At 47.1% G+C, this 22279-nt stretch overlaps 1 protein-coding gene across 3 annotated transcripts in view; it reads left to right on the forward strand.

The window, feature by feature from the left end:
• Positions 1–22279, forward strand: part of ARL13A (ADP ribosylation factor like GTPase 13A) — a 48749-nt gene that overhangs the window by 7318 nt on the left and 19152 nt on the right. For 2 of the 3 annotated variants that reach the window (XM_040322722.1, XM_040322723.1), the window contains exons 2-6: positions 4587–4655; positions 5077–5147; positions 8547–8796; positions 11232–11337; positions 14081–14265. In XM_040322722.1, coding sequence (XP_040178656.1) covers positions 4587–4655; positions 5077–5147; positions 8547–8796; positions 11232–11337; positions 14081–14265 — 681 coding nt within the window. The remainder of the gene's footprint in view (positions 1–4586; positions 4656–5076; positions 5148–8546; positions 8797–11231; positions 11338–14080; positions 14266–22279) is intronic. The other variant, XM_040322724.1, reaches the window with a different exon arrangement.

The following is a 22279-nucleotide window of genomic DNA, read 5'->3' on the forward strand; positions in this document are numbered from 1 at the left end:
CTGTGGGGGGGGGAGTGGGGGTCTGCACTATAGGGGTGTCTGTACTGTGGAGGGTGGGAGTGGGGGTCTGCACTGTAGAGGTGTCTGTACTGTGGGGGGGGGGGGAGTGGAGGTCTGCACTATAGGGGTGTCTGTACTGTGGGGGGGGGGAGTGGAGGTCTGCACTGTAGAGGTGTCTGTACTGTGGGGGGGGGGGAGTGGAGGTCTGCACTGTAGAGGTGTCTGTACTGTGGGGGGGGGAGTGGAGGTCTGCACTGTAGGGGTGTCTGTACTGTGGGGGGGGGGAGTGGGGGTCTGCACTGTAGAGGTGTCTGTACTGTGGGGGGGGGGGAGTGGAGGTCTGCACTGTAGAGGTGTCTGTACTGTGGGGGGGGGGTCTGCACTGTAGAGGTGTCTGTACTGTGGGGGGGGGAGTGGAGGTCTGCACTGTAGAGGTGTCTGTACTGTGGGGGGGGGAGTGGAGGTCTGCACTGTAGAGGTGTCTGTACTGTGGGGGGGGGGGAGTGGAGGTCTGCACTATAGGGGTGTCTGTACTCTGTACTGTGGGGGGGTGGGGGTCTGCACTATAGGGGTGTCTGTACTGTGGAGGGTGGGAGTGGGGGTCTGCACTGTAGGGGTGACTGCACTTTTGGGGTGTCTGTACTGTGGGGGGGTAGGGGTCTGCACTATAGGGGTGTCTGTACTCTGTACTGTGGGGGGCGAGTGGGGGTCTGCACTATAGGTGGTGTCTGTATTGTGGAGGGTGGGAGTGGGGGTCTGAACTATAGGGGTGTCTGTGGGGGGGGGTCTGCACTGTAGAGGTGTCTGTACTGTGGGGGGGGGAGTGGAGGTCTGCACTATAGGGGTGTCTGTACTGTGGGGGGGGGGAGTGGGGGTCTGCACTATAGGGGTGTCTGTACTGTGGGGGGGGGGGGTCTGCACTGTAGAGGTGTCTGTACTGTGGGGGGGGGGAGTGGAGGTCTGCACTATAGGGGTGTCTGTACTGTGGGGGGGGGGGAGTGGGGGTCTGCACTATAGGGGTGTCTGTACTGTGGAGGGGGGGAGTGGGGGTCTGAACTATAGGGGTGTCTGTACTGTGGGGGTCTGCACTGTAGAAGTGTCTGTACTGTGGGGGGGGGGAGTGGAGGTCTGCACTATAGGGGTGTCTGTACTGTGGGGGGGGAGTGGGGGTCTGCACTGTAGGGGTGTCTGTACTGTGGGGGGGGAGTGGGGGTCTGCACTATAGGGGTGTCTGTACTGTGGGGGGGATGGGGGTCTGCACTGTAGGGGTGACTGCACTTTAGGGGTGTCTGTACTGTGGGGGGGTAGGGGTCTGCACTATAGGGGTGTCTGTACTGTGGGGGTCTGCACTGTAGGGGTGTCTGTACTGTGTCGGGATGGGGGTCTGCACTGTAAGGATGTCTGTACTGTGGGGGGGTAGGGGTCTGCACTGTGGGGGTGTCTGAACTGTTGGGGGTATGTACTGTGGGGGGGGGTCTGAACTGTTGGGAGGTCTGTACTGTGGGGGGGTCTGAACTGTTGGGAGGTCTGTACTGTGGGGGGGGGGGGGGTTGTCTGTGTAATGTAATGTAATGGGGTCCAGAGGTGCAGGGTGTTGTATAATGTAAAGGAGCCCAGAGGTGCAGGGTGCTGTGTAATGTAAAGGGGTCCAGAGGTGCAGGGTGCTGTCTAATGTAAAGGGGTCCAGTGATGCAGGGTGCTGTGTAATGTAAAGGGGCCCAGAGGTGCAAGGTGCTGTGTAATGTAAAGGGGTCCAGAGGTGCAGGGTGCTGTGTAATGTAAAGGGGCCCAGAGGTACAAGGGGCTGTGTAATGTAAAGGGGCCCAGAGGTGCAGGGTGCTGTGTAATGTAAAGGGGCCCAGAGGTACAAGGTGCTGTGTAATGTAAAGGGGTCCAGAGGTGCAGGGTGCTGTGTAATGTAAAGGGGTCCAGAGGTACAAGGGGCTGTGTAATGTAAAGGGGCCCAGAGGTGCAGGGTGCGGTGTAATGTAAAGGGGCCCAGAGGTGCAGGGTGCGGTGTAATGTAAAGGGGCCCAGAGGTACAAGGTGCTGTGTAATGTAAAGGGGCCCAGAGGTACAAGGGGCTGTGTAATGTAAAGGGGTTCAGTGATGCAGGGTGCTGTGTAATGTAAAGGGGTCCAGAGGTGCAGGGTGCGGTGTAATGTAAAGGGGCCCAGAGGTACAAGGGGCTGTGTAATGTAAAGGGGCCCAGAGGTGCAGGGTGCGGTGTAATGTAAAGGGGCCCAGAGGTGCAGGGTGCGGTGTAATGTAAAGGGGCCCAGAGGTGCAGGGTGCGGTGTAATGTAAAGGGGCCCAGAGGTACAAGGGGCTGTGTAATGTAAAGGGGTTCAGTGATGCAGGGTGCTGTATAATGTAAAGGGGTCCAGAGGTGCAGTTGTGGAGAGGGGTACACAGTAGTGACAAAGAGATAATGAAGGATACAGAGATATGCAGGGGGCACAGTGGGGTGTTTTTACATTTTAAGGTGGGGGGTGCCAGATATAGGATCCGCCCCGGGTTCTAAATGTTGCACTGTATTTTCTGTGACATATATATGCATATGAGCGTATCATTTTTTTTTTTGGTGGGGGAGTGGATCTTGGGTGGGAGTTCCCACACTTTTTTCCCCAGGACTTGACCCCTGATTTGGGGAAATGATAAACAAAACATAATGAAATGTTCATGTGGTGTTTCCATACACTTTAGATATTGTCGCTTATACTATAAGCAATACTATAAAAATACGAATAAAAATAATGCAAAATAATGTGCTATACTATAATGCAATACTATAATAATAATAATAATAATAATAATAATAATAATAATAATAATAATGTGAAAAAGTAATAGTGCAAAATAATAATAATGGGAAAAATAATGCTAAACATAATAATGAAAAATAATGCGCTATACTATAAGCAATATTATAAAAATAATAATGTGAACTAATAAGAATACGAATAAAAATAATGCAAAATAATGTGCTATACTATAATGTAATACTATAATAATAATAATAATAATAATAATAATAATAATAATAATAATAATAATGTGAAAAAATAATAGTGCAAAATATTAATAATGGGAAAAAATAATGCAAAAAATAATAATGCAAAACAATGCGCTATACTATAATGCAATACTATTATAATAATAATAATAATAATAATAATAATAATAATAATAATAATAATAATAATGTAAAAAAATAAATAATGCAAAAAAAAATTATACTGCAAAACTAATAATGCAAAATAATGCACTATAATATAATGCAATACTATAATAATAATAATAATAATAATCATAATGTGAAAAAATAATCGTGCAAAATAATAATAATGGGAAAAAAATGTGCAAAAAATAATAATGCAAAACAATAATAATAATAATGCTAAAAATAATAATTCAAAATAATGCGCTATACTATAATACAATACTATAATAATAATAATAATAATAATAATAATAATAATAATAATAATAATAATAATGTAAAAAAAATAATGCAAAAATAAATAATAATGGGAAAAAATAATTCAAAAAATAATAATTCAAAAATAATAATGCAAAACAATAATAATAATTCTAAAAATAATAATGCAAAATAATGTGCTATACTATAATGCAATACTATAATAATAATAATAATAATAATAATAATGTAAAAAAATAATAATGAAAAAAAAATTATAATGGGAAAAAATAGTGCAAAAAACAATAATGCAAAACAATAATAATAATGCAAAAATAATAATGCAAAATAATGCGCTATAATATAATGCAATACTATAATAATAATAATAATAATAATAATAATAATAATAATAATAATAATAATAATAATAATAATGTGAAAAAAAATAATAATGCAAAAAAAATAATAATGCAAAAAATAATACTGCAAAACGAATAATGCAAAATAATGCACTATAATATAATGCAATACTATAATAATAATAATAATAATAATAATAATAATAATAATAATAATAATGTGAAAAAATAATAGTGCAAAATAATAATAATGGGAAAAAATTATGCAAAAAATAATAATGCAAAACAATAATATTAATGCTAAAAATAATAATTCAAAATAATGCGCTATACTATAATGCAATACTATAATAATAATAATAATAATGTAAAAAAATAATAATGCAAAAATAAATAATAATGGGAAAAAATAATGCAAAAAACAATAATTCAAAAATAATAATGCAAAACAATAATAAAAATTCTAAAAATAATAATGCAAAATAATGTGCTATACTATAATGCAATACTATAATAATAATAATAATAATAATAATAATAATAATAATAATAATAATAATAATAATAATAATGTAAAAAAATAATAATTGAAAAAAAAATTATAATGGGAAAAAATAGTGCAAAAAACAATAATGCAAAACAATAATAATAATGAAGAAAATAGTAATGCAAAATAATGCGCTATACTATAATGCAATACAATAATAATAATATTAATGCAAAATAATAATAATAATACAAAATAATGCAATGTAATATATGCAATACTATAATGATTATAAAATGTTGATGTCTCTAATCAGGTATTGGAAGATGTTCCATCTCTTCTCCCATTGCTGGCACTGTATACAGAAGAAGCAGGAACCAATCAGGTGAGACCAACACCGGGATACGATCCGCCTTTTATAGAGGAAATAAATCGTCCTCATTATAAAACGTTCCTATGTGACCCCATCTGAGACTCCTAAAACCCATACCCTGCCCATGGGGTCTCCCGAGCGTGGCTGGGGGTCCAACGACAAATTCTCATTGCATGTCTCTTCTGCAATCAAGAATATACTTGTTCACAATGTTTTGGATTTCAGGATTTCCTGTTTCGGCTATGGGACAGGAAGTGAAGGGAAAGCTCCCCAATGGGCACACAGATGGGGAAAATAAAACCGATTTTGCTAAATGTTGTCTTTTTCAGTTGGTAACTGTCTGTTGTGAGTGATGATGACCAATAGGAATCTATAATGAATGTTCAGAGCCATAGGAAGTGTTGTATGTAATGGGGGTGACTTTGTCTTGCAGGAATGTGACGATCCTCTTCATGGGGCTGGAAGGTGCTGGGAAAACTTCGGTAATCAGAGTCATCAAGAGAGGTGAGAAAATAGAATTCTCCAATCAGAGAAGAGCTCACCTTCCCCGAGAATCCATCCAATAGGTTTCCTACGTAGCACAGCTGGTCCAATATGAATTGGAATTGTATCTGAATTTTTTGAGTCTGGTGTCAGGGATGGTAGTTATCACTAGGTATGGGGTTCATTGTCTGTGTGTGTGTGTGTGTGTGTGTGTGTAAGAAGGGGCAGTTGTCCCGGGTTCAGTGTCTGTGTAAGAGGGGGGCAGTTGCCCTGGGTTCAGTGTCTGTGTAAGGGGGGGGGGCAGTTGCTCTGGGTTCAGTGTCTGTGTCCGTGTAAGGGGGGCAGGAGGGGAAGTTGCCCTGGGTTCAATGACTGTGTGTGTGTAAGGGGGGCAGTTTCCCTGGGTTTAGTGTCTGTGTTTGTAAGGGGGAGGGGGGCATTTGCCTTGGTTTCAGTGTCTGTGTGTGTGTGTGTGTGTAAGGGGACAGGAGGGGCAGTTGCCTTGGTTTCAGTGTTTGTGCAAGGGGGAGGTTGCCCTGGGTTTAGTGTCTATGTAAAGGGAGGCAGTTGTCCTGGGTTCAGTGTCTGTGTAAGGGGGGCAGGAAGGGCAGTTGTCCTGGGTTCAGTGTGTATGTGTGTCTGTGTGTGTAAGGGGGGCAGTTGCCCTGGGTTCAGTGTCTGTGTTTGTAAGGGGGCAGTTGCCTTGGTTTCGGTGTCTGTGTTTGTGTAAGGGGGGCAGGAGGGGAAGTTGCCCTGGGTTCAGTGTCTGTGTGTGTGTAAGGGAAGGCAGTTGCACTGGGTTCAATGTCTGTGTGTGTGTCTGTGTGTAAGGGGGCAGTTGCCCTGGGTTCAGTGTCTGTGTGTGTGTGTGTGTGTGTGTGTGTGTGTGAGGGAAAGCAGTTGCCTTGGGTTCAGTGTCTGTGTGTGTGTAAGGGGGGAAGTTGCCCTGGGTTCAGTGTGTGTGTGTGTAAGGGAAGGCAGCTACCCTGGGTTCAGTGTGTGTGTCTGTGTAAGGGGGGCAGGAGGGGAAGTTGCCCTGGGTTCAATGACTGTGTGTGTGTAAGGGGGGCAGTTTCCCTGGGTTCAGTGTCTGTGTTTGTAAGGGGGAGGCATTTGCCTTGGTTTCAGTGTGTGTGTGTGTGTGTAAGGAGGGGCAGATGCTTTGGTTTCAGTGTTTGTGCAAGGGGGAGGTTGCCCTGGGTTTAGTGTCTGTGTAAGGGGAGGCAGTTGCCCTGGGTTCAGTGTCTGTGTAAGGGGGGCAGGAAGGGCAGTTGTCCTGGGTTCAGTGTCTATGTGTGTCTGTGTGTGTGTAAGGGGGGCAGTTGCCCTGGGTTCAGTGTCTGTGTAAGGGGGGCAGGAGGGGAAGTTGCCCTGGGTTCATTGTCTGTGTGTGTGTGTGTAAGGGAAGGTAGTTGCACTGGGTTCAATGTCTGTGTGTGTGTCTGTCTGTGTGTGTAAGGGGGGCAGTTGCCCTGGGTTCAGTGTCTGTGTGTGTGTGTGTGTGTGTGTGTGTGTGTGTGTGTGTGTAAGGGGACAGGAGGGGACGTTGCCTTGGTTTCAGTGTTTGTGCAAGGGGGAGATTGCCCTGGGTTTAGTGTCTGTGTAAGGGGAGGCAGTTGCCCTGGGTTCAGTGTCTGTGTAAGGGGGGCAGGAAGGGCAGTTGTCCTGGGTTCAGTGTCTATGTGTGTCTGTGTGTGTAAGGGGGGGCAGTTGCCCTGGGTTCAGTGTCTGTGTTTGTAAGGGGGCAGTTGCCTTGGTTTCAGTGTCTGTGTGTGTAAGGGGGGCAGGAGGGGAAGTTGCCCTGGGTTCAGTGTCTGTGTGTGTGTAAGAGAAGGCAGTTGCACTAGGTTCAATGTCTGTGTGTGTGTGTGTGTGTGTGTGTGTGTGTGTGTGTGTGTAAGGGGGGCAGTTGCCCTGGGTTCAGTGTCTGTGTGTGTGTGAGGGAAAGCAGTTGCCTTGGGTTCAATGTCTGTGTGTGTGTGTGTGTGTGTGTGTAAGGGGGGAAGTTTCCCTGGGTTCAGTGTGTGTGTGTGTGTGTGTGTGTGTGTGTGTGTGTGTGTAAGTAAGGGAAGGCAGTTACCCTGGGTTCAGTGTGTGTGTGGGTAAAGGGGCAGTTGCCCTGGGTTCAGTGTATGTGTGTGTGTGGGGGTAAGGGGGCAGTTGCCCTGGGTTCAGTGTCTGTGTGTGTGTAAGGGGGCAGGAGGGGAAGTTGCCTTGGTTTCAGTGTTTGTGCGTGTGTAAGGGGGGCAGTTGCCCTGGGTTTAGTGTCTGTGTAAGGGGAGGCAGTTGCCCTGGGTTCAGTGTCTGTGTAAGGGGGGCAGGAAGGGAAGTTGCCCTGGGTTCAGTGTCTATGTGTGTCTGTGTGTTTAAGGGGGGCAGTTGCCCTGGGTTCAGTGTCTGTGTTTGTAAGGGAAGGCAGTTGCCCTGGATTCAGTCGCTGTGTTTGTAAGGGGGCAGTTGCCCTGGGTTCAGTGTATGTGTGTGTGTGTAAGAGGGGCAGAAGGGGAAGTTGCCCTGGGTTCAGTGTCTGTGTGTGTGTGTGTAAGGGGGGAAGTTACCCTGGATTCAGTGTCTGTGTGTGTGTGTAAGGGGGGAAGTTACCCTGGATTCAGTGTCTGTGTGTGTGTGTAAGAGGGGCAGAAGGGGAAGTTGCCCTGGGTTCAGTGTCTGTGTGTGTGTGTGTGTAAGGGGGGAAGTTACCCTGGATTCAGTGTCTGTGTGTGTGTGTAAGGGGGGAAGTTACCCTGGATTCAGTGTCTGTGTGTGTGTGTGTAAGAGGGGCAGAAGGGGCAGTTGCCCTGGGTTCAGTGTCTGTGTGTGTGTGTGTGTAAGGGGGGAAGTTACCCTGGATTCAGTGTCTGTGTGTTTGTGTGTAAGGGAAGGCAGTTGCCCTGGATTCAGTCGCTGTGTTTGTAAGGGGGCAGTTGCCCTGGGTTCAGTGTATGTGTGTGTGTGTAAGAGGGGCAGAAGGGGAAGTTGCCCTGGGTTCAGTGTCTGTGTGTGTGTTTGTAAGGGGGGAAGTTACCCTGGATTCAGTGTCTGTGTGTGTGTGTAAGGGGGGGGGGGCAGTTGCCTTGGGTTCAGTGTCTGTATAAGGGAAGGCAGTTGCCCTGTGTTAAATGTGTGTGTAAGGAGGCAGTTGCCCTGGGTTCAGTGTCTGTGTGTAAGTGGGGCAGTTGCCCTGGGTTCAATGTCTGTGTGTAAGTGGGGCAGTTGCCTTGGGTTCAGTGTCTGTGTTGGGGTCCTACAGGGAACGTGTGTTTTGCGGCTAGGCTGCTTTTTTTTTTGTCCACAGGCCAGGGGACCTTTAAAAAGCATTATCCTGGAATTGGGCTCATTGTGGAGGACAAACAACTTCAATAGAATTTGGAGATCTCGGCTTTGCAGTCTGAAAACCTGAATTTATTGTTTCCTTTCTAGTTTACCCATCTCAGGTCTTTCCTTCTTCTGATCCTCTGAAAACTCGCCTTCGACTTGACCACTTTGATCTCACTTTTCTCGAGCTGCCCAGTGGACAAAAGGCGAGAGCCAACTGGAGATTATTTTACCCCCAAGCCCACGCATTTGTCTTTTTAGTGGATTCTAGCGACCCGGGAAGCTTGCAGGAAGTGGCGAGTATCCTCCCGTGTATCCTCAAACACCCAAAAGTGTCTGGGAAGCCGCTTTTAATGTAAGTTCTTCAATCTTGTAACGCTGTTATGTATTATGTACACTGTATGGGCAAAAGTTTGTGGACATCTGACCACCCTATATGAGCTTGTTGGACATCCCATTACAAAACCATAGGCATTATTATAGAGTTGGTCCCTCTTTATGTCTATGACATCCCCCACCCTTCTGGGAAGGCTTTACACATGATTTTGGAGGGTGTCTGTGGCAATTTGTGCCGATTGTTGGATGAGAAGATCTGGCTTACAATCAGCATTCCAATTCATCCCAAAGGTGTTCAGTAGGGTTGAGGTCAGGGCTCTGCAAGACTTTCGAGTTTCTCCACACCAAATTGGTCAAACCATGGGGTAGATTCAGGTACATTTGCGATTTTTTTTACGGAGGCGCAGGGCAAATTTTCTGTGCTACCTGCGATTCACGGAGCAGTAGCTGGCGTAGGGGGCGGGAATCATTTAAATTAGGCGCGTTCCCGCGCCGATCGTAGAGGGCATGCTCCGTCGGGAAACTTTCCCGACGTGCATTGCGGCAAATGACGTCGCAAGGACGTCATTTGCTTCAAAGTGAACGTGAATGGTGTCCAGTGCCATTCACGATTCACTTACGCAAACTACGTAAAGTTCAAATTTCGCGACGCGGGAACGACGGGTATACGTAACATTGGCTGCCCCTGCTATTAGCAGGGGCAGCCTTACGCGAAAACCACCGTACGCAAACGACATAAACTGCGTACGCAGGGCTCGCGTAACGTTGTGAATCGGCGTTAGTATGCAATTTGCATACTATACGTTGAGCACAACGGGAACGCCACCTAGCGGCCATCGCAAGAATGCAGCCTAAGATATGCGGGCATAAGAGCCTTATGCCATGCAGGTGTTCAGTGGTGTTGTAGTCCAAAAGGTGTTTAGTAAGGTTGAGGTCAGGGTTCTGTGCAGGACGTTCGTGTTCCTCCACACCAAATGGTCAACCCATGTCTTTATGGAGCTGGCTTTGTACACAGGCTCACAGTCATGCTTGAACAGAAAAGAGTGTGTAGTAGGGCAGAGGTCCAAAGGTGTTCAGTAGGGCTGGGGTCCAAAGGTGTTCAGAAGGGTTGAGATCCAAATGGTGTTCAGTAGTTCTGAGGGTCAAAAGTGTTCAGTAGTGCTGAGGTCCAAAGGTGTTCCGTAGGGTTGAGGTCCAAAAATATTTAGTAGGGTTGAGATCCAAAGGCGTGTAGTAGAGTTGAGGTCCAAAGGCATTCAGTATGGTTTAGGTCCAAAGGCGTTTAGTAGAGTTGGGGTCCAAAGGTGTTCAGTAGGGTTGAGGTCCAAAGGTGCTCAGTAGGGTTGAGGTCCAAAAGGTGTTCAGTAGTGCTGAGGGTCAAAGATGTTCGGTAGTCATGAGCTACAAAGATGTTCAGTAGGGTTAAGGTCCAAAAATATTCAGTAGGGTTGATATCCAAAGGCGTGTAGTAGAGTTGAGGTCCAAAGGCATTCAGTAGGGTATATATCCAAAGGTGTTCAGTAGGGTTGAGTTCCAAAGGTGCTCAGTAGGGTTGAGTTCCAAAGGTGCTCAGTAGGGTTAAGTTCCAAAGGTGCTCAGTAGGGTTGAGATCCAAAGGTGCTCAGTAGAGGTGAGTTCCAAAGGTGCTCAGTAGGGTTAAGTTTCAAAGGTGCTCAGTAGGGTTGAGTTTCAAAGGTGCTCAGTAGGGTTGAGGTCCAAAGGTCTTCAGTAGGGAAGGGGTCCAAAGGTGCTCAGTAGGGCTGAGGTCCAAAAAGTGTTCAGTAGTGCTGAGGGTTAAAGGTGTTCAGTAGTAATGAGGTCCAAAGATGTTCGGTAGGGTTGAGGTCCAAAAATATTCAGTAGGGTTGAGATCCAAAGGCTTGTAGTAGAGTTGAGGTCCAAAGGCATTCAATAGGGTTTAGGTCCAAAGGCGTTTAATAGAGTTGAGGTCCAAAGGTGTTCAGTAGAGTTGAGGTTCAAAGGTGTTCAGTGGGGTTGAGGTCCAAAAAAGTTCAGTAGACTTTAGGTCCATAGATGTTCAGTAGGGTTGAGGTCCAATGGTGTTCAGTAGGGTTGAGGTCCAATGGTGTTCAGTAGGGTTGAGGTCCAATGGTGTTCAGTAGGGTTGAGGTCCAAAGACGTTCAGTAGACTTTAGGTCCATAGATGTTCAGTATAGTTGAGGTCCAAAGGTGCTCAGTAGGGATGAGGTCCAAAGGCGCTCAGTAGGGTTGAGGTCAGTGTCCTGTACCGGACACTTGAGCTCCTCCACACCAGACTGGTGAAGCCACATCTTTATGGAGCCGGCTTTGTACCCCAAGGGGGGAAAGTCACAGTCATGGTGGAACAGCAAAGTATCTTCTCCAAACTGTTACCACAAGGTTGGATTTGTCTAATAAGAAAGTGATATTCATTCATTCATACCGCCTATACTAAACAGTTTTCTTGTTTTTCAGATTCGCTAATAAACAGGACAAAGCCTACACGCTTCTCCCCGGTGAGATCATTGAACTGCTGTCCCTGGAAAAACTGGCGAACGAGAATAAAACGCTTTGCAGAATTGTACGTCCATTTTTATTCTATTGGAAGTAGTTGGACATACGGGAATCATGCTCTCAATGGCTATGCTGTGTGTATTTCAAGCAGGGCCAGTACAAGGGGTGGGCAGGGATGGGGGGACCCTGACCCTAATCCTAAGGGAAAGGGGGCACAGTTTGGCAACTTTGCCCTGGGCGCTGGATGCCCTTGCCCCACCACTGATTTCAAGGGCTTGTGGAATTTTACATTGGACAATAAGTGGTAGCCGAGTACCAAGATCAAGAAGACAGAGTACAGTCCCCAACATAGAAAGAATTTGGTTTACTTAACCCTTTTGCTGCCGGGGAAGATTTTTGCTTTTTTTGAACACCTTGGGCGCAAGTTTTTGAGGCAAGTGCTTTATTCAGAAAGCACTTGCCCCTAAAGTTGCGGCGGCGTATCGTAAATCCCCCGGCGGAATTCAAATTCCGCGGCTAGGGGGCATGTAACATTTAAATCATGCGCGTCCCCGCGCCGAACGAACTGCGCATGCGCCGTCCGTAAAATTTCCCAGCGTGCCTTGTTCTTAATGACGTCGCTAGGACGTCATTGGTTTCGACGTGAACGTAAATTACGTCCATCCGTATTCGCGAACGACTTACGCAAACGACGGAAAAAATTCAAAACTCGGCGCGGGAAACGACGGCCATACTTAACATAGGATACGCCTCACATAGCAGGGGTAACTATACGCCGGAAAAAGCTGAACGCAAACGACGTAAAAAAAATGCGCCGGGCGGTCGTTAGTTTCTGAATCGGCGGAAATCCTCATTTGCATATTCGTAGAGGAAAAAAAAACGAAACGCCACCTAGTGGCCAGCCTGAAATTGCAGCCTAAGATCCGACGGTGTAAGACACTTACACCTGTCGGATCTTAGGGATATCGGTCGCATAGATACGATCGGCCGGAGATACTTGCAGATATCAGGAGATACGCCGTCGTATCTCTTTCTGAATCCGGCCCAGTGAGTTGAAAAAGTATTCTTGGCCCTTTAAATTTTCCAAATTTTCTCATGTTAAAACCAAAAATGTAAAAAGTGGAAGGAAAATGATACAAATAAATATGTGAAACGTGTGGGGGGGGGGGGGGCGGACATTTGTACGGCGCCCCCTTTACTCTGATAACTAAAATCTAGAGGAACTAATTGCCTTCAGAAGTCGCCTAATTAGTAAATAGAGTCCGCCTGTGTGTGATTTAATCTCAGTATAAATACAGCTGTTCTGTGAAGCCCTCAGAGGTTTGTTAGAGAACCTTAGTGGAAAAAAACAGCATCATAAAGGCCGAGGAACACACCAGACAGGTCAGGGAGAAAGCTGTAGAGAAGTATAAAGCAGGGTTAGGGTATAAAAAAATCTGCCAAGCTTTGAAGATCTCACGGAGCTTCTGTTCAATCCATCATCGGAAAATGGGAAGAGTATGGCGCAACCGCAAACCTAATTAGTTAAAAATTACCTTTTCATTTCAGTCTGCAGACATTGGGCCGGATTCAAGAAGCAATTGCGCCTGTGTAACCATAGGTTACGCAGCGCAATTGCTTACTTGCCCCGGCGTAACGAGTGCTCCTGATTCAGGAACCTCGTTACGCCGACTGCAGCCTAAAATCTGCGCGGCATAAGGCTCTTATGCCCGCATATCTTAGGCTGCATTCTTGCGGTGGAAGCTAGGTGGCGTTCACGTTGTGCTCAGCGTATAGTATGCAAATTGCATACTAACGCCGATTCACAACGTTGCGCGAGCCCTGCGTACGCAAATTACGTAGTTTGCGTACGTCGGGTTTCGCGCAACGTTACACATCCTAATAGCAGGCGCAGCCAATGCTATAGGATACCCACGTTCCCGCGTCGCGAGATTTAAAATCTACGTCGTTTGCGTAAGTGATTCGTGAATGGTGCTGGACGCAATTCACGTTCACTCTGAAGCAAATGACGTCCTTGCGACGTCATTTGCCGCAATGCACGTCGGGAAAGTTTCCCGACGGAGCATGCGCTCTACGCTCGGCGCGGGAGCGCGCCTAATTTAAATGATTCCCGCCCCCGGCGGGATCATTTACATTGCGCGCGCTTACGCCGGGCAATTTTGCTGGCGCGCCCTCGCAATTTACGGAGCGGCTGCTCCGTGAATCGAGGGCAGCGCAAAATATTTGCGGGGGCGCAGGGCAAAATCGTTGCCCTGTGCCTCCGCAAATAAAGCGCAAATGTACCTGAATCTGGGCCAATGTTAAGTATGGACGTCGGGCCAGCGTCGAATTTTCCGTCGTGTACGTCGTTTTGCGTAAAACGGTCGCGAATAGGGCTTTGCGTAAATTACGTTCACGTCGAAAGCATTGACTATTTGCGACGTGATTTCTAACATGCGCACTGGGATACCCCCACGGACGGCGCATGCGCCGTTAAAAAAAACGTCATTTACGTGGGGTCAAGTTGAATTGACATAAAACACGCCCACATCTTTGTCATTTGAATTCCGCGCCCTTACACCGACACATTTACGCTACGCCTCCGTAACTTTAGACGCAAGTGCTTTGTGAATACAGCACTTGCCTCTCAAAGTAGTACGGCGGCGTAGCGTAACTACTATTCGCTACGCCTGCTTAAAATTACGCCGATCTACGTGAATCTGGCCCATATGCGTTTGTGAAAATTTTTAAATAAAATTTTATATAAATATATAGCTTTAAATAATAGAACCCCCATGGACTGATCATCTCCTATGCCTTTCATCGGACAGGAACCGTGCTCCGCAACTACAGACCTCCGTTCCCATTACGACTGGATGATTCTGAAGGGACTGCGGTGGATTCTAAAGTCTGTAACCCTCAGCTATTCTACGCTCAACGCAAGCGTATTACAGGAAACCGCGGACCAGAAAGAAAGTATACATCACAGAACCGCTGTAAAGCCGTGGAATATCAGGTACTAATTATAAAAAAATAAAAAATAAATCAAGGGGTGGAGATTGGAGAAGAGCGCCATCAAAATCTGGCAGGAGATGAGTCCACCTGCCATCCAAGGATCCAATATTTTAGGAAATCGTTTTTTTTCACCTTTGTTCACCATACAAGACATTGGCCCAGATTCAAGAAGCACTTGCGCCCGCGCAACCATAGGTTACGCAGCGCAAGTGCTTACTTGCTCCGGTGTAACGAATGCTCCTGATTCAGGAACATCGTTACACCGACTGCAGGCTAAAATGTGCGCGGCATAAGGCTCTTATGCCTCGCAGATTTTAGGCTGAATTCTTGCGGGGGCCTCTAGGGGGCGCTCCCATTGTGTATCAGCGTGTAGTATGCAAATTGCATACTACCACTGATTCACAAGCTTGCGCGGGCCCCGCGCAAGCCAGGTACGTCGTTTCCGTACGGCTACTTTTAGCGCAAGGCTGCCCCTTCTAATAGTAGGGGCAGCCAATGCTAAAGTATAGCCGGCCTTCCCGCGCCGTGAAATTTGAATTTCACGGCGCTGGACGCCATTCACGTTCACTTAGAAGCAAATGACGTCCTTGCGACGTCATTTGCCGCAATGCACGTCGGGAAATTTTCCCGACGGAGCATGCGCTGTACGCTCGGCGCGGGAGCACGCCTAATTTAAATGATTCCGGCGGGATCATTTAACTTGCGCGCGCTTACGCCGGGCAAATTTGCCGGCGCGCCCTCGCAATTCACGGAGCTACTGCTCCGTGAATCGAGGGCAGCGCAAAATATTTGCGGGGGCGCAGGGCAAAATCGTTGCCCTGCTCCCCCCGCAAATATTGCGCAATTCTACTTGAATCTGGGCCATTGAAATGTGATCTAAATTCAAATAGGCAGGTTAATGTGGGGGCGTGGCCTGACACCGCATGGAGTAGGACGCTGATCAGAGAAGCTCCGTCCATTACTCCTGATTTCTATCCTCCTTTGCCTCACTTGAGACCCCTTTTGCCTCCGAACTGACTCCATTGCTGCCGGGGACGATCGTGACCATGTCGCCATCAAAAGCAGCGAAATCTGCCGCCTTGGCGAAGCTTGATCAGTACCGGCGCCAGGACAACGTGGAGGCCGAGGAAGATGGCGACGCAGCAGACGCGAGCGGGAGTAGAGCGGCGGGAGACACTGCTCGTCTCCTAGAGGCTATTACCCTCTGCAGAACCGCGCTCACTACGCAAATAGAGGAGGTCAGGACGGATATATCGTTGATCCGACAGGACTTCCATAAACTCCGCGACCGCGTGAAGACGGCAGAGACCCGAGTCGGGGCAGTGGAGGACGCCATTCCTCCCCTACAGGAAGTCACAGATCGCATGCAGCGACAGATCCACCAACTCTTCACCAAACAAGATGATATGGAGAACAGATTGAGGCGCTGTAACCTAAGGCTTATTGGCCTCCCCGAGGGAGCTGAGGGGAGAGACCCCACTGCCTTCCTAGAGGACTTACTCGTCACTACATATGGCAGGGAAGCCTTTTCCCCCATGTTCGCGGTGGAAAGAGCCCACCGCATGCCTGCACGACCGCCGCCGCAGGGGGCCCCCCCCCGCACCTTTATTGCTAAGCTGCTCAACTACAAGGACCGAGATGCGGCGATGAGACTGGCCCGGGAGAAGGGCAACATCCCCCTAGGTAATGTCCGGGTCGCGGTCTTCCCAGACTTCTCCGCGGAAGTCCAGCGCCGCCGTCGGGGTTTCATGGAAGCTAAACGCCAACTACGCATAAAGCATATCAAATATGCCATGCTTTTCCCGGCCCGCCTCAGGATTGAACACGATGGCCGGGCACTTTTCTTTGAAGATCCGGAGGAGGTAATTGTCTGGCTGGAGAGAAGAGAGGGTGCTGCAGATGAGGGCTGATCCCTATTAAGTGAGTAACACCATTATCCCCTCTTCGATTGTTTTACCCCCTTTTTTTTGTGTACCCGGGCATACCTCATGTACTATCTCAAGTATGACTTCCCCTTTCTTGAGCTGTGCCAATGCTTTTCATGGTAACACATGAGCAAATCCCCGTGCTGGGATGGATTCCGGGACATGATGTGGCACCTTTTCTATCCCCCTGGCCTTTAATCTTTTATGTACTGTCCTCCGCAGTCTGAATTTACCATCCTTGGGGGAAAATTTGTAAATCGGCCGCCATGTGAGCTGTCTTTCCCCCCCTCCACACGCATCATGGCGATGCTTGAGCGCGCCTCTCCCTGTACTCTCTACTCCACTACATGACTCTTTATTTCCGGCTGATCCGTTAGCCACTTGCTATAATACGGAGTCAGTTCACCCATTTGTACATTTATCCCCCTTTTTTTTCTTTTTTGTTTTATGTTTTACTTTTATTACTGTTTCATTTTTTACGGCAAACTTCTATTTGGGGTCCAGTGGGGCCCGGACTGTTACCCACGGGTCCGGAGCCTCAGATGGTTAGTAGTTCTACCCACCGCATGCAAGGTGCAGCGAGACTTTTTCCCCCCTGTTGGAAGGAAATCTAACCAGTATGATTGGAGCTGCAGCATTACTGTGCTTGGGGCTTCCCTTTTTTTATTTTTGAGCCTCGGAAACTGTTTTCTTAACACCTTGCAGCTCCAACATCATATTAGCACCTCTTTGCATCAAGAGCAGTTTGTAACTCCACTGTTAGGATTTTTTCCTAGGTTTCGGGACGATGCCTACACCAAGTTCCTGGGGTGTAAGGCGGGGTGGGGGGTGGGGGGTTGGGGAAAGTTTAGATTGAGTAAATTGTTACTTATGAAGATGTGGGTCACACTACACGTTCGTTTTCCATTTCTGATATTGTATGTGCAATGTGTATTTATGTATATGGGTCGCTTCGCGACACCTACCCTATTATCTTTGACCGCTACTCCTTACGTGAGGTTAATTAATACAGCTGAGCCCAGATATTTTTTGGGACGTGGACCATGACAGCCTTAAAATTTCTCACCTGGAATGTCAGGGGTATGCGAGATAAGGTCAAGCGGTCAGCGATACTAGCGTTCCTCAAAAAACAAAGGGCTGATATAATGGTCCTAGTTGAAACGCATGTAGAAGGCAGACTTCAGATGGCACTCCGCAGGCCATGGGTGGGGTGGGCATTCCATTCGACCCACACACCCCATGCCCGGGGAGTCTCCATTCTAGTGGCAAAATCGGTGCATTTTGAACTGTGTACTATCTCTACGGACCCACAGGGCCGATATGTTTTCCTGTCTGTGAAATTGTATGGGGAGCCGTTCCTTCTTTTAGCATTCTATGTCCCTCCCCCCTTTGCCATGACGGTGATACTTGAAGGGATTACGTTTATGGCAAATCACCCCTCGATTCAGGCAGTATGGTTGGGGGACTTTAACACTACTCTCAACCCCAGCCTAGATAGGTTGGCCGGAACGCCCCCCCGTAATTTAGGTGAGGTGACCACCACTAAATTCTCGAAACTCATTGCTTCCCTCCATTTAATTGACTCTTGGAGGTTTAAATTCCCACAAAAACGGTTGTATTCCTGCTTCTCTGCCACACATAGTTCGATGTCGCGCATTGATTTCATTCTAGTCTCCCAAGTCCTCACGTCCAGACTCTCAGAGGCCAAATTCGGCCCACGCCTACTATCTGATCATAGCCCGTACTGGATCTCATTGAACGTCCCGATTGACAAACCTAGACGGGCATGGCGTTTGAACCCCTTCTGGCTCTCGCTCCTCCCGGAAGATGACGACCTCTCGGATGAGTGGAAGTCATATTTCGAGACGAATACCGGGTCCGCATCAGCGGAGACGGTGTGGGAATCATTTAAGCTCCACGCTCGCATGTCTCTGATCTCCCGCATTAATAAGATTAAATCAGATTCGGCGGAAGTCTCTGACAAAGCGATGCTAGACCTCTCCCTCGCAGACCGAAGATATGCGACGGACCCAACACCAGAAGCGGCAGCGGCGCTTAAATTACAGACAAGGGTAGTGAATCAACTACAATTTGAACAAGCCAGACGCAAGTTATTTTTCGCCAAACAAAAATTTTTCGAACACGGGGAAAAGGCGGGGAAACTTTTGGCCTACATGGTGCATAGTGAAGATAGACCGCCGGTGGTCATATCCCTGCATGGTCCCGAGGGGCAATGCATCACTGATCCGTCGGCAGTGTCGTCCGAATTTAAAGAATTTTTCGCCAAACTCTACACGTCTCTGAGTCCGGCGGACGACGGCCCGATGCAATCGTTCTTCGAGACTATCACCCTCCCCTCCTTGACGGTTGAACAGACTACCCTCCTCGAGGCCCCACTGACCTCGAAGGAAATAACTGAGGCTATTGCTTCATTTGCTCGATCCAAAACCCCAGGCTCAGATGGACTCCCAATCGAATTTTACTCACAGTATAGTCAAATTCTCTCACCCAAGCTGTTACAACTCTATAACTCCATGTTTGAGACACACGTCCTTCCCCCGACCATGAGAGAGGCAACCATCGTCCTCATTCCGAAGCCGGGAAAGGACCCTGGATACCCGGAATCCTATCGCCCTATCTCCCTCTTGCAGGTAGATATTAAAATACTTGCAAAGGTGTTGGCAAATAGGCTCAACAAAGTTATACTCTCATTGATACACACTGATCAGGCGGGATTCATGCCAGGCCGCAATACCTCTTTTAACCTTCGACGGTTGTATATCAATCTACAGGCCACACACGACAATGTAGGTTCTAGAGTTCTAGTAACACTTGATACAGCTAAGGCCTTTGACTCTGTGGAGTGGAGGTATCTGTGGCGTTGCCTCGAGACTTATGGCTTTGGCCCAAAGTTTTGCAAATGGGTTAGCCTACTGTACCACAACCCCACAGCCAGAGTAGTAGCGAACGGTTGGACCTCCCCATTGTTTGCCTTGAGCAGAGGCACGAGGCAGGGGTGCCCCCTCTCCCCACTTTTGTATGCCTTGGCGGCGGAACCCCTCGCAATATCTATTCGCACTAACCCAGAGATAGATGGTTGCAGAGTGGGTTCATTAGTAGAAAAAATCAGCATGTATGCGGATGACACCTTATTGTATTTGGCAGATTCAGGTCCTTCCCTTCATGCGGCGCTTCAGACGATTGAACAATTCGGTATTTTCTCGGGCCTAAAGATCAATTGGGGGAAATCACAGATTCTTCCGATCGATTGCTTCCCACCCCCTGAATCCCAATCCAGTATGCCACTACAGAGAGTAGACATTATCAAATATTTAGGGATACACATCTCCAGACGCCCAGCTGACTATATTGCCCTTAATGTGGAGCCCCTTTTTGAACTTGTTAGGTCTAAAATCAGGGTATGGGCCCAACTACCCTTAGGGGTCTGGGGACGCATCAATCTTATTAAAATGGTCCTTCTCCCCAAACTATTATATATCCTTTGGCACACCCCAACCTACCTTCACTTGAAATACTTCAAATCATTGGAAGCCCTTCTGAAACCATTCATATGGGGATCAGGCAGACACAAGCTCGCGTGGCAGGCAGTTAAGAACCCGACTGATTGTTACGACCCTGATTCTGAGAACACTCTGTCTCAAGTTTAGACTCCAGCTGTAGAGGCCTATCAGAATTAACCACCAGCTCACTCTCACTGAACTATAAGAGTATGGGGTCTATATCATCATATCCTCTGATTGGAGCAAAACATGTAGTAATAGTTTAATACTTGTTAAACTATATAGTAACCTTTGTCTAGAGCAATGACAAGGATAAGTCTTTAGTAAGTGCTTTTTGAATATATAGGTACTGAACTTGAGTCATGTAGGAAATTAGCACTCCTGATATAACATATAGAAGCAAAACCTCAATATATTTAGAGCAAGTATCTCAATAGTTAATATGTATTTCTGAAAGAGAGAGAAGGAGGTAGTCCAGACTATGGGCAACAACACTAACTATATGGCAAAATAGTCTTTAAACACAAGCAGTTAAAGAGGTAGTGTGGACCAGGTCAGTTTGCATAGTAGTAGATGGTAATCCCAATGTGCAATAATATGCTCTATATAATTATGCAGTTTAAGAAGTAGTGTGAACCAGGTCTGTTTGCACAGGAGTAGATGGTAATCCCTTTATGCAGTAATATGCTATATATCCTTATGCAGTTTAAGAAGTAGTGTGAACCAGGTCTGTTTGCACAGGAGTAGATGGTAATCCCTTTATGCAGTAATATGCTATATATCCTTATGCAGTTTAAGAAGTAGTGTGAACCAGGTCTGTTTGCACAGGAGTAGATGGTAATCCCTTTATGCAGTAATATGCTATATATCCTTATGCAGTTTAAGAAGTAGTGTGGACCAGGTCTGTTTGCACAGGAGTAGATGGTAATCCCAATATGCAGTAATATACTCTATATACTTGCGGTTAGGAGGTAGTCCAGACTGGGAAAATAAGCACAGGTGTAACGCTGTGGTCCTTCTATCTAGTATAGCAACTAAGATCTGGATCCAAGTATCCCAAAAGTGAAGTTCAAGGTTGGTGTGAGTTGGTGGAGGGTCTCCAGGTGGCGACAGGGTCCAACAGGAATATTCCAACAACCTGTCGCCAGTGCTGGAGGTTTAAATAGCCCGGTCTCCCATGCACGCCGAGAGCCGCACACTGGAACGCACTTCCGCGTTCCAGCGTGGAGCGCAGACGTCCGCGTACCGGAAGTGACGCGGATGTCTTTGTGAATGGAGCGCAGCTGTCATATTAGGTAAAGCTGCGCTCCTAGTACATAAATTAACGCTAATAGCGTTACACTGATATGGGAGGCATGGCTCTGCCAGATCTAAACCTCTACTACATAGCCGCACAGCTCTCACAATTATACCACATAGATAAAACTGACAGTCAACGCTTCCTAACACTATTATGCCCGCGAGTGGCTCAGCTCACCGGGGATGCAATTTACGCGGTGTCGACGGGATCTGGGAGTATCGGTCCAGGGAGGGAGACGACGTCTACCCTGGGTCACTACAGACGCATTTGGGAACTTGCTTCCGCCAAACTTGGAATACCCGAGTATACTGATTATACACCATTATGGCAAAACAAGGTTCTACGGGAACTCTCTAATGATCAGGGAGCTGAGCTCTGGGCCGCGCGGGGTATCTATTACCTTCACCACTTGCTATCCGAGGGTAACCTTAAAACCTACCAAACACTCAAGGAAGAATTTACACTCCATGATAATATGCGGTTCAGGTTTTTTCAAATTAGACATGCGATCCAGACACAGTTTTCACGCACCTACCCACAACCAACGCCGCACCCGATCGTGGCCATAGTAAAGGGAAAAGACCCCAACAAACTGATCTCTGCATTCTACGCTATGCTCTCTACCCCTGTAGCCACTAAAATAGCATATGCCATAAAACCTCGGTGGGAAAGGGAGGTGGGAATTCTTGAGGACGAGGAATGGGAAGAGGCTCTGGAGACTTGCAAAGCGGTGTCCCCTAGGCTATCGGATAGACTGACTCAGATATACATCACTCACAGGACGTACCTGACTCCTATCCGCGTATCCAGGTATAAACGCACACAGTCCACTCTATGTGCGATGTGCGCCCAAGAAACAGGAACATTTTTCCACCTTATCTGGGCCTGCCCAAAAATCCAGGACCTCTGGAAACAGGTCATAACATTCCTGCACGATACAATGGGCACGCCGGTTACCCTTGACCCCAAACAGTGTCTGCTGGGAATTTTCCCCACAGACACAGACAAATTCACCAAAATATTCCTCCATGAGTCCCTATTCTCGGCCAGAAAGATAATAGCCCGCAAATGGATGAGACAGACCCCCCCTACTTTCCCTGAATGGAAAGCTGAAATAAATATGACCCTACCCTATAAAAAATGCGTTTACATAAATAGGGCGTGCCCTGAAAAATATTATAAAATTTGGGATCGCTGGCTGAACGACTCTGAAACCTGTAACTAGTTCTCTCCTCAGCACAGGATATGGTCTCCATCCCTCTTGACTTG

This window comes from Rana temporaria, chromosome 9 (assembly GCF_905171775.1).
Source record: "Rana temporaria chromosome 9, aRanTem1.1, whole genome shotgun sequence".
Taxonomy (NCBI): domain Eukaryota; kingdom Metazoa; phylum Chordata; class Amphibia; order Anura; family Ranidae; genus Rana; species Rana temporaria.